Raw genomic sequence first — 12,786 nt, forward strand, 5'->3', positions numbered from 1 at the left:
ATGTTCTGTGCAGTTTAACTCAAGATGCAATGTCAAACTGAAACTGTCCTAGGGGGGTGAAATGCCTTATGTTCTTGTCTTAGCTCTAATTATTAAGAGAAAATCTCATGCTTTTAAGAATGAAGCAGTTAGTACTCGGAATACCAAAACTTTGTGTATTTAAAAAAAAAACAAACCCAAAGTTGAGAAAACTTGTTCCAAATATTTCAAGTAATTCAGTTTATCACCTCTTGAGGCCTACATGGAAAATGATACTGAATGTCCTATTCCAGGATCAGTGAAGAAGCTCGAAAAATACATGAAAACATGCGCTCTTTTCCTAATGTTACTGAAGTTTGTTTTGTTAGCCACAGACTTTCTGCTTTTCAGTGTGAATTGCTGTTCAGCGCCAAAGTGAGTTTATCTGGCTTTCAGAATTGGCCTGGTTCTTACAAACAAAATTTTCAAGTTAACTTCTGTTCTGCTATATTGAAGGATATCTACTGTCTTGTGTTCTGTTCTTTCCCTTAGGAGGAGGGCACTGTTGTTTTCCTAAGCACTAGTTAGTGGATTAGCACTTCTGCAGTGGAGACTTGTACAAAATGTGTTACTGTCTTAATTCATTTTGCATTAGGTCTGTTTTAGCAAGATTACGCAGAATTTTTGTGTTGTTGCTGTTAAGAGTTGTTGAAGCTTATTTTCTGCTGAATTGTACCTGGATGTCAGAGTTTGAAGGCTGGTTCTGGGGGAGATGTGAGGAGAACTGTGGGTATTTAGGTTTTGCTAATTTTCTGCTTTCGACATTGCATCCTGGTCCTTTTATGCAGGAATGGAGATCATAGAATCATAGAATAGTTTGGGTTGGAAGGGACCTTAAAGATCGTCTAGTTCCAACCCCCCTGCCATGGGCAGGGACGCGTCCAACTACATCAGGCTGCCCCAGGCCCCATCCAGCCTGACCTTGAACACCTCCAGGAATGGGGTATCCACTACTTCCCTGGGCAACCTGTGCCAGTGCCTCACCACCCTCATCGTGAAGAAATTCTTCCTTATGTCCAGTCTAAGTTTGCCCCTCCCCGCATTGCTCCTCATCCTATCACTAGGAGCCTTTGTGAACAGTCCCTCCCCAGCTTTCCTGTAGGTCCCCTTCTGGTACTGAAAGGTCGCTGTAAGATCTCCTTGGAGCCTTCTCTTCTCTGGGCTGAATAACCCCAACTCTCTCAGCCTGTCCTCATATGAGAGGTGCTCCAGTCCTCTGATCATCCTTGTAGCCCTCTTGTGGACCTGTTCCAATAACTCCCCATCCGTCTTATGTTGAGGATTCCAGAACTGGGCACAGTACTCCAGATGGGGTCTCACGAGAGAGGAACAGTGGGGCAGAATCACCTCCCTTGACCTGCTGGCCACGCTTCTTTTGATGCAGCCCAGGATATAGTTGTCCTTCTGGGCTGCGAGTGCACATTCCTGGCTCATGTCGAGCTTCTCATCAACCAGCACCCTCAAGTCCTGCTCTGCAGGGCAGCTTTCAATCACATCACCCCCCCATCCTGTATTGAAATTGGGGATTGCCCTGACCCGGGTGTAGGACCTTGCACGTGGCTTCGTTGAACCTCATGAGGTTCTCACAGCCCCACTTCTCCAGCCTGTCCAGGCCCCTCTGGGCGACATCCTGTCCTTCCGGTGTGGCAACTGCACCATTCAGCTTGGTGTCATCTGCAAACTTGCTGAATGTGCACTTGATCTCGTTGTCTATATCATTGATGAAGATATTTAAAAGCACTGGTCTCAGTATGGACCCCATGGTCACCAGTTTAAGGCAGGGGATTGTTTAAATAATTTTCTTTCATTTCTGTTTCAGTAAGATTTCTCATTAGGGGATCTTAAAAAAAAATATAAACCCACAACTTAATAATCTCTAGTGGGTAGAATAGGTATGAATGTGTTTGATTTTTTTTTTTTTTTTAAATATAGATATGAATTTTAGATGGGCTAAAGTGAACTTCTTTTACAATGCATTTCTTAAAGTTTTTCTGTGCTTTTTGTGTGGTCTGCATTCTGAAAAACAGTGCTGTAAAATGTCCACAGAATCTGTGTTTGTTCTGTATATCGTTACAGACACTTTGGTCATCCTTTTTTTTGTCTTAACTCTATTAGGCCTGGGGAGATTGAAGCAGGTAGGCTGTGGGGCTGAACAATTAACAACAAAATGAACAATTTCACTCTGGTGAATTTGGATAATTTTCTTGTGTCATGTAAACTACACTGGTTTATTAAAGTGATTTTTTAGTAGTTTACACTAGTAAATAATTTAGTCCATAGTGTTTGGTGACAGTTTAAAACTCATTGAGGGTGTAATCTAGCCTGAAGAAATTTCACTAGCATCAGAAGAGAAATAATTTCAGTTGACTTTGACTCACCTGTATGCTTGCAACTGAGTCCTTTGGGGAAGCATCTTTGTCCGAAGTATGTGTTAAATGTTTAGTACTCGCTCGCTTTTGACTTAGAATTATTATTATTACTGTTATAAATTATACAGCTGTTCATAAAGCTTCTTGAAAGTAGCTAAATTGGCTTGGTTACCACCTAGTTGAGTGCTGGGAAACTTCTGAGATGAGCAGCTGAAGCAGTCTGCCTGCAAGTTCAGAGCTCCTTTGACACACCTGCCTGTTTTTCCTTACCTTTGTTCTGTCTTGACCATTGCTTGCCTGGCTCCTGTAAACTTGGGTCTCCTTGGAGCCTGGGTTTTGGTGCAGAATTGGATTCTCTTGGTTGTAAGCAGAGAAATGGTCTTCTGCTAACCACTGTGAGACGGGCTGGTCCTGCTTTCTACCTGTACCGTTGCATGTCTCATCTTGTTGGGAGCCACTTCAGGGAATTAAAATAAAATTTAATGTTGCTGGAAGAGGGAGCAGCCGTTCTGTTGGCTCAGCTTGTGTGTTCTCTGAAGTCAGTTGTGTGTGAGCAGCAAGGCACAGGGAGATGCGGTTGTACAGCTTGACCAAGAGGGGATGAATGGGTCCCGATCCTTTGGGCAGAAGCTGCCCTTTGAGTGAGCTGGGTGGTATTGTGAAACAGTATCTTCCTACTCCTGTGCAGGGTAACTGGCGTGGTAACTGCATAGGTAGCAGCACAATTAACTTGTGAAGCAGTTGACTGAATTCTTGTTCAAGGCCTGGCAGCTCAGGGGAGAGGAAAGAAAAGGGCAGTTTTGAGTGGTGGCTGTCTGACCATCAGTTGAATGCACAACCTCAGTCAAGAGGCGTAGGATTTCAAAGGTGGTGCTCCATACATAGTAAAGTCGTACAAGTCACTTCCACTTCTGTGAAGAATTAGCTGTTACAGGGGACAGTAACTTCCTTACTTGAAGCACTTTGCCTGAAAGTAATTTCTGCAAAGGGCAAGGATAGTGTGGTGTCATTCAGAGTAAGTAGTTTTGTGGATGTTATGTTTTCATGCGCTTTGTGTCCTTGTCTTCTGTTTATGTTTTGAAACAATATCCTGTAAGTATTTAATTCAGTGTATTTAAAACATGAATTCTGGTCTTGTTAGTAGTTTTAAGTTGGGAAGTATTTTGCAAATACTAGTGAAGTCAATCTTGAATCAAAAATCCAATTAGCGCTTCACTTCTAAGATGTTTTTTTGAGAAGCTCAGAGCTCTTGTCAGTGCCTCATAGGAGAGAGAATCCTTTACTACGACATTTTTACATTATTAATCCTAAAAATATAATGACATACTAGTTTATTAAAATTTCATGCACCCTATATTGTTGTAAGTACATACATATACATTGTATAATGTAGACATATGTTTCTTAGTGAAATCTAGAGCCTGTTTTTACATGGGTATGCCCAAATACCTTTTTCTAATAAATGTGTCTGTTCCCAGGAAACAAATCAAGTTAATTCTGTGCATTGCCTAAAGGAATTGAATATTCTGCAAAGGAAATTAATTTTACTTCACCTGTGACTATTTCATTACTGTCTTTTAAAATAAAACTGAATGATACTTGTCTAGCTTTCCACAGATCTTGTCTGAGACAAACTGGGAACTTAATCCACTTTCAGGTCTCATTTTCCTGTACTTCATAGTCAAGTTCAAGCTTGAGATCCTACACAGGCATTTGGGATCACACGTCCAGCCAAATACTGTCTTAACTAGCGGAACGGGCTCTTTTAAGCTAGCAGAATTCCTACTTTCTCCGACGTTACCAGACATTTTCTGTGCTTTTTGCACCTCTAATGCTGGTTTTCTCTGATTTCCAATGTGATCTTATTTATGGTTGGTAACGTTCGCTGTTCTTTAAATGATAATTCTTCCCTGTTTATCATGGTTGCTTTAGAGAGTTTATGTCAGCTCCTTTCAGGATTTTGTTTTGGTAAGTTAAAAACAAGTTAGTCTCAGAAAACAGATGAATGGCAGGAGTGTGAAGCTGAGCAACCTAGCATCACGCTGCTGCAGGGGAAGGAGAGAAAAAAACTTTTATTTTCTGCTAATAAGTGAGCTATTACATTCTCTTGGTCATCTCACAAAACCTGTCTGCTAAAGATTTGGGGAAAAAATAGAGCTTTTTGTGTAACCATTGCAATTTTTTGCAACTATCACCACTCACCATCTCTTCTTTGCCATCCAGCTAAGGAGAAAGTATGGAAGTGTTTTGAGGTTGGTTGCTGTAATAACAGAAGTCATAATGCTCTTGAGCAACCTGATCTAGTGGAAGTGTCCCTGGCCACGGCATGGGGTGTTGGATCCTTAATGTCCCTTACAACCCAAACCGTTCTGTGATTCTTCTGCCTTGTTATTTGCTAAGTCTTGGTATTTTTAGAGAAAATATACCTTCCCTCTGCTTAATAATCTCTTATAGTTTCTTTTATATAGTAGAACTTAAATCTTGTTTCGTCTCAACAATGGAAGATTGATTTGAATAGAGTGGATAAATATTTTTTGTAAGTTTTTTTAAAGTATAAAAATAAATCAAGGTTATAAATTCAAAGATCTCTGTCTCACCAATTACTGGCTGAAAGAAATTTCATCTTAGTGTCTGCTTGTAAATATATGATTTGGTGTGGGTTTGTTGCTGTTGTTTTGGGGTTTGGAAGCAAGGGTGGGGATGGCTGCTGTGGGGCACGCTGCGATTGGGTAAAGCACAATGGGTGATGGAAGTGTAAAGCTACAATTTCTACCTCCTAAGTTAGTAAGAGAGCTTACCTTGTCTGCCCAGGAGTTTTAGTGTTATCAGAACAATGCGGCAGGGAAGAGAAGAGCAAACAGGTCCTTCCTCTTTCAGCACAAGTCAGTTATGTGATTTCAGCTGCCCCCTTTAACCACTTTTTTAGTGGCAGAACTCCATAGTATCGCTTTCTAGTGAGCCTACAGAAGCCAGAGTAGGCTGATGTATAGCTGACTTTCAAAAGACAGCAATCCCACTGTAATTTCCTCCCTCCTTTTTCTAAGTCTCTGATGTTCTTTGAATCCTTGCCTGAATTGGGGTCAGTAACTCAGGACAAGTCGAACCACACAAAGGAGGAGAAAAAAAAATTGGCCATTTTCTGCTGATTTGGGTGTCAGAAACAAAGCAAGGAAGGGGGATATGGTCCCTTCCCAAGGGCTTGGGCGACAGGGAGGAGTAAGGGCCCCCTGTTAAGAATTTAGCTCTCCTATTTGACCATGCATAGATTCTGTTTGTGGTTGGTTTTTTTGGTGTTTGGGGTTTTTTGTTGGTTTTTTTTGTTTTGTTTTGTTTTTTTTATTTTTGGATAGACAAAAAATGAAGTCTTCATGTAAGACAGGCATACGGGGGTGGGTGGGCAGGAAACACATGGGCTAAGTATTACAGGAGCTTGTAATAGTTTCGTTGTAGTTTATCCTGTATTTTTTTTGTAGCATTATAATGTTGCAGGACTCTTCTGTGAAGGGCAGGGGTCTTTGTGGTAGTCTGAGATCATACTCACATGTAACTATTAGCAGCGTTAGTTATCATACGTGATTTATCAGGTACTGCCTCCGTGTAGTGTTCATGTGCTTATAGACAAATGGGTTACCTGCAGTGATGGTTTACGATGTAGAAATGATGTACTAAGATTATGACTGTTTTCTGTTTGAATAATAGCATGTGAGTCTTGCAATTCTGTTAAATATCTCAAGGAAATATCTTCAAAATATATTTTATTAATAATAGGAATAGCTTTTTCCAAGTTTAAAATCATTCATTACATGCTTAAGAAGGTTCTTTGTGTCCCTTTAATGACTTGACACACTTCCCTTTAAAGCAGTAACAGCGATATACGTATGCTGGAATATGGTGGTAGAGTGTGTAAGTGAATGTAGTTATAAAGTGTTGGTGTGTGTCTTCTGGACACAATAAACCCTGCTGGAAAAGAAGTTACACAAGTTCAGCTTATGTTTTAAGGAATAAAATGCGTGGACTACCTAAAGTGCTTCAGAATTGGCTGAGACTACCAAGGTGAAACTGGGGTGAATGTTATATATGTGTATATATATTTGTAGTGTGAGCCCATGTTATGTCTGCAGTTTGGAGGTACTGGTTGAGTGGTTAACTCTGCAGTCCCGAGAAGAGGTGAATATTATGTGTGCTCCTGGTTTCGTTAATACTTTTTCGTTGAGTTCTGCAAGCATAGATACATCACAGTCTGACTAGAACACATCGCTGATGCTAAGTAATAGGTTCTGGTTTTTTGAAATTAAATGCAAATTAATAAGTCTGAGACTGAATAATAAATTTTGGCTCTATGTGAAGACTTGTTGGGGAAGCATAATCTGTCTATTAGCAAAATTACATTTCGTTGTTTCTTAGTGAAGTTAGCCTTAGTGAGCTGCTGTATTGATGCTCCAGTGGAGAAGCTGAAACTTTTAAACTAACAAAAACTGCTTGTGGCAGATGTGCTAAATTGTAAGTATGGAAAAAAGCTTTTGAGACTGATACTTTGTAAAGACAGGATAGGACCATAAATCCAGTTGGTAGTGTGAATTTCCGATGTTAGTGAATACTGTAGTGCTGAAGCTTTTGTAAGAAAAAAATTAGTGAAGAGAGAAATTCTTTAGAAAAAGGTTTGAGGATGCATTATCATATGCAAATAGGCAAAAGAAAATTAGGTAGCTTTATAGTAATTCTAAGGGAGACTAGAAAGATTGGAACACTTACAGGCAGGGTCAGTCATTAAACTGAAAATACTAATTAAAACTCATATTCTAGATTTTATCGCCTTGAAGACAACAGCGTCAGAAAAATAGCTGTCTCTGTCTGACCTCGGTTTTATGGATACTCTTTTCACTGATTTTTTTTTTGCTGTACTTGTTTTCTTCAGAAATACCGCTATCAGGATGAAGATACACCTCCACAGGAGCACAGCTCTCCGCACATTAGTAATGAAGTGACTGGTCCAGAGCTGGTTCATGTATCAGAGAAGAATCTGTCACAGATTGAGAATGTCCATGGATTTGTTTCCCATTCTCACATCTCACCAGTCAAGGTAGGCATTTCTGAAGTTCTTGTAGTAAGAGTGAAGTGTTCTGGTATCTGCCCCAGGGGTATAGTTTTGGGGGGAGACGGGGGGAAAAGCAAGAGATACACCTGCTTCTGTGGGTTTTTTGTGTGGTTTTTTTTTTAATGGAACTGCTCGTTTGTAACATTCACTTTGTAAACTTTAAGGCATTGACTTGGTTTCACAGGTTCTGACTAAAGATGTGTGATAGTAAAATGCCCGCATATCAAACACAGGTAAATTTAAGGTGTCAGGTGTAGCTTTGAGAGGCGCAATAGTTACTGCTGTCAGTTACGTTGTGGCGTTTCTACCAAGATCCTATAGAATCGATTCTGAGTTTGTTTCTAGTAAATATTTTAATTGAGGACCTGTCTGGAAAAGGTAATAAGCCAAGTGTAATATGTGTTATAGCACACAGTTTTATTTTCTGCATTTATTTACCTTTTTTGAAGTGTGTGATATTAACCTCTGAGGAGCCTCATAAGAAAGCTAAATATGCTAGCCTTATGTTTTGAAAATGGCTAGGACCTCAATCGTCTGTTGCTTATGAAGGCAGACTCATAGTAACATGCTTTCACATATCTGATTTCCTGAATTTAGTGGTATTCAGAAAGTAATACATCACAAAGTCTTCTGCCTCTAGGGACTTAAGTTCAACTCTTTTTATTCACAAACTTTCCCTAATTCATGGTGAGGTTAGTCTTGCATTTTGGAAAGCATAAAAGGATCAAAAAGGTAAAGAGGCAAATTTTAAGACTTTAATAAGTCATCAAATATAATGCATTTCACAATCCAAAAGCTCATAAATAAAAAAGATTCTAGAATGGGTGTGTGAGACTGAAAATCTTATTTCTTGACACTGACCAGGTGTTATGTCGTTGTGCTTCAGACTGTTCAAAGGGCTGTAATCACCTCAGTTTCTTACTGTCTGCCTAGGTCTAAGGGAAACTAGGCTACTCAGAATAGTTCACGTGTTTGACTTTGTTTCAGATTATTTTTGCAAATAGCCAACTAAAGACATGTAGAAGTGAGGATTTGATATTGGTAATAGTAACGTTCCATGGGTGGTGACTTAATTTCTCACCTCTTTACAGTGTGAGTGATCTTGACCTTTCAAAGATCAAAATTAATTTCAAAGCAATGTGTGGGAGAATTGAAATTTCTGAGCTTTTTTTTCCATCTGAAAACTGGAATTGGTGTTCCACATTTCAGTTGTTACCAGCATTTTGTGGAACTTTGAATTCTGATGCTAGGTTGGCTGCTGAAGAAGTTAGTTTCATTGCATAAATTGTTTATGATGAGAGTCTGAGGTCTTAAGGCATTTGAAGCGAGGGGGGCATCCACAATTTTGTAGGCTCTGGGAGTCTTTGTGGGACCTTTTAGAATAAAACACCTTTGAGCTCACAAAATATCTTTTCAGTCAGGAGATGGTTTACTGAAGTTATTGGAATAAATGCTGCTAAAACCTGAACTTGAGTATGTAAAAAAAACCTTCAAGGTGTCTATTGTATTATTAGCATAGCTGGTCCTCTCTTCTTTTGGCCTGATGATCTGCAGGGTAAGTTAAGAGTGCTTTGTGTAATCTATTCAATAGATTGGCTTGATGCACTGTATTGGGACCAGATCTTTGCTAATATGGAAGATCTTGATTACCTTTGTTCAGTAGTACATTTGCTTAACAAAATGGAATGTAATAGAGGATGTTGTGTTTATTACACTAATTAAATAATAGGAGAACTTTTTAAAAAAATAAATGCACTTGAAATTTTAAATACAGAGTCATTAGTTTGAAGAACAAATGGCTTTGTGATTATATGCTGCTTTTTTAAGGAATGCTGCAGAGGGCAGTAGAATCAGATTTTGCTAGCAAGCTCTCTGCAGTCTAGAGCAGTAGTACAGAACATGAGTAGAAGATGGTGAAGAAAGGAGGTGCCTATTTCTAACCAGTTTACATTATGTTCTTGAGAGAAGCTTTCAGATTTTCTAGGACTTAAAGCGGCTTTTACAACTTGCCTGGACAGGTGGAAGGTTGTCAGAGAGCAGCTTTCTGTAACCAAAAAGGCAAAAATACATCTCAGATTTTTACAGGATGAGCATGACTGCTGTTTTTCAACTGTTCCACATGAAGTACTGTAGTAAATCAGGATGGTTTATTTACCTTCTTGGCCGAGGACTGGGCTATCCCAGATTCCATTTGGGATAAGATATGGCATGCTTGCAGTTAGCATGAAATAACCAATACAAGCTGTACGGATTTGAAGTTTAAACATGAGACAAGATTTAGAGGTTTTGTCTTGTTTGTGTGGAGCTTCATCAGTTTAAGAAGAATCATATATTTGGTGTGCTTCGATAATCAAAGTAGTAAACTTGACCCAGGAAATTTTGTGTCCTCAGTTCCCTATTTGATACTGTGTTAAGTAGAATTCTTCTTAATTATGTAAAACAGGCTTTTTTGTATGTTTAGTGGTAGAGAATCATGAACAGATAGTGAAAATGGTCAAACCTAGAATCCTTCAGAAATATTCTGTCCCAAACGTTTTAAAGAATGCTTTCAGTTGATGGGCAGCTACTACCAGCGTTTCTTCAGTATAAGGTTTCCAGATTCCTCATAGAAACTTGTGATGCTAAGATAAATAAGAAACTTTGCAATGTAGTTGTGAAGTCAAGTGTGATTAAGTTGAATTGACTTTGATGGAATTGAAGCAATGCATTGCTACCAGGATTTGACCACTAGATGGTGATGCTACAAAAGGTTTAATTTTAAGTGTAGAACTGAATTTAGCTTCTCTGTTGTATCTTCAGGTTGAGTTTTTAAAGTTAACATTTGTTTTTATTATGTAGTGAAATTTTTTTATTATATAGTGAAATCCAGCCAAGTGAAATCTGTCATAGGTATGAGATGAAGCCAAACAAGTTCTTAAACTGTGGAGTGCAAGTTGGATTTATCTGTCAAGGAAAAAAGCTTTGAGTAATAGATTATTACAAGCTTTTAAAATAAGAGAAAAAATAGAATCTGTGTTAAGTGCAGTATTCTTCATTTAAAGCAACCTGGGCATGAAAGGGAAAATATTTTATTTGTAGCTCTTCATGATGGCAATTCAATATTTGTGTCAACTGTAATTGGTGTTTGTATATATGTCTGTATTTTATGTTGGTGTTTGGGCTGTTGTTTTGCTGGTAATACAGAAGCTTCGAAGAAAACATGCAGTAATTTGTAAACTACTAAATATATTTTGTACTGGAAAGATACACCGTGGCTAGTATGATGAATGTTATGCTGCTCTCTAATAAACTCCTAACGTTGCAACGTTCACCACGGTTCCATTATGTTCACAATTCCCATTCGAAATTTGTACAATATGGTTCTTGGAGAGCCTTGCAAGTATTTGATAAGTTTTAAAAGTATATTATGGTGTGACTGCCTGCAATAACAGGAATCTGGACTTACTGATTCAGAAAATTCTCTTCAGTTTATTTTTTTTTTTGTTCTTTAACAAAATCTTTTTCACAAATCTCTCTCTGGAGATTTTTACCATAATGCCACTCTTGTAGGGTATGAGAAAAATGCTTCTACTTGATTGACAGACGTGGACAGGCAAACATAGATACCTGGAACACTGTACTAGCTTTGTTAGTCTAGTGAGGTATCTAAAGTTGCTTATTCATGCCATAGAGCAAAGTTTTAATTCCTGACTGAATAGCATGGCCGTAAGGAACTAAGGGTATTCTGCTGGTTGAATATTTAGTATCTTTAGAATAGCTTTGTGTGGTCTTCAATAAAGTAGCAGGAATTGTGAGAAAATAAATTTGGTGGCATGTTAATCTCTGTTGCTTAAATAATTATGGACTGTCACACATATTTCATGCAGCACAGTTGGCTACTTTACTGTTCTTTTGTGTTTAGAAGTTATCATGTCTGTACAAGTGATGCTGGGAAAAGGCAACACTGAGCAAGGCTGGCAGTGCAGCGATTGGCCTTTTTGATTACTGGCTGCCTGTGTGATCTCATGCCAAGGCTTGTCACCATGGCTGTGCGCTGTTAGATTTGAGAGAGTACTTGAGCATCAGATAATACAATAAAAATCCCTACTTCCTGATACCAAAGATCTTTTTAGAAAAATATTTTATATATGTGGATTAGTGCTGCTTGCCCATTTAAAGCACAATGGTGAAATCTTTTGTGGTTATATAAACTTACTTCATTGAAGAAAACTGACTTCATAATTCTATGACATTTAATGCATATGAGTTACTGCTTTCCTATCTTTGAACAGTGAAATATTTCAAACTAAGGTGAAGTGCTCTTCCTCATTGAAGAAGATGACACTTTTGCTCCCAGATCTTAACTACAGGCACCTTTTTGCCCAAGTGAGGCATCTGATGCTGCCTCTGAAACTGATTTCATAATGTGTTGAATACCTTTGAACCAGTCCCTTTGTCCTTGCCCCTGCCCCTGTCAGTGTTCTGCTACTTTATGTGTGTTTGTCCAGCAGCATCAGATCTGAGAGAAATTAAATTTGCTCAGGCTGCATTAGAGTGAAAATAATCCTTTATTAGAATAAAAGCAGTAAAACAGAGCTTACCTTCTTTGGCTGTGTTAATTTCTGAACTGTTGGAGCTTGGGATGGTGTAGCAGGGAGGAAAGAATGACTTTATGCTTACACTGTTAGCTACTGAGGCAGAGACAGTAGGTTAGTTGGGCATTTTATTTGACCTAGTGTAGTGATTATGTGCTTGTTGGGCAAGAAGTATGCTCTTTAGCCTCACCTTTCCTCTTGCTTAGAAGTAGCAGCCCCTGTTTTTGTGCTAGATTCGTCATACTTAGTGTAGCATATACAACATTTCAGAAAAGTATTTGTCAGTGGTACCTAAACCTTCTACATGATGGGCTTTGTAACCCTAGGACAGCAGTCCAATTGGTTACATGCACTGTAGTTTTACTCTGTGAAATAAATTTCTTGTGCCCACTTAGTGTATACCTGCTCTTTTCACATGTGTAGACATATTTGGAAAAGTATTTCCAGGACTTAATGGTATTTAAGCTTAATGGTTTTAAACGAACTCTGATGTGGAACTGCTTATCTATTAGTGTTGCAATGCTGTGTAACAGTCTACTTAAACTGACTGTGATATCACAGGAATTAAATGTGATGAGGTGGTACCCATTCTTTAAAATAGCATGCAGATGGTTCATGAGAAATGGAAAACTCACTCTATTTCTGTACTGGCAAAACATGATGAAACTATTCTAAAGAGCAGAATCGATGACTAAGTGGAGAAATTTCAGATGAGAAAACCATGAAAGCA

The 12,786-nt window shown here is 38.7% G+C and overlaps 1 protein-coding gene across 13 annotated transcripts in view; it reads left to right on the top strand.

The window, feature by feature from the left end:
* Nucleotides 1-12,786, top strand: part of DLG1 (discs large MAGUK scaffold protein 1) — a 152,089-nt gene that overhangs the window by 48,313 nt on the left and 90,990 nt on the right. For all 13 annotated transcript variants that reach the window (XM_069865378.1, XM_069865360.1, XM_069865361.1 and 10 more), the window contains one exon: nucleotides 7,303-7,467. In XM_069865378.1, the coding sequence (XP_069721479.1) occupies nucleotides 7,303-7,467 (165 nt within the window). The remainder of the gene's footprint in view (nucleotides 1-7,302; nucleotides 7,468-12,786) is intronic.

The sequence above is a fragment of the Phaenicophaeus curvirostris genome, chromosome 10 (assembly GCF_032191515.1).
Source record: "Phaenicophaeus curvirostris isolate KB17595 chromosome 10, BPBGC_Pcur_1.0, whole genome shotgun sequence".
NCBI lineage: Eukaryota > Metazoa > Chordata > Aves > Cuculiformes > Cuculidae > Phaenicophaeus > Phaenicophaeus curvirostris.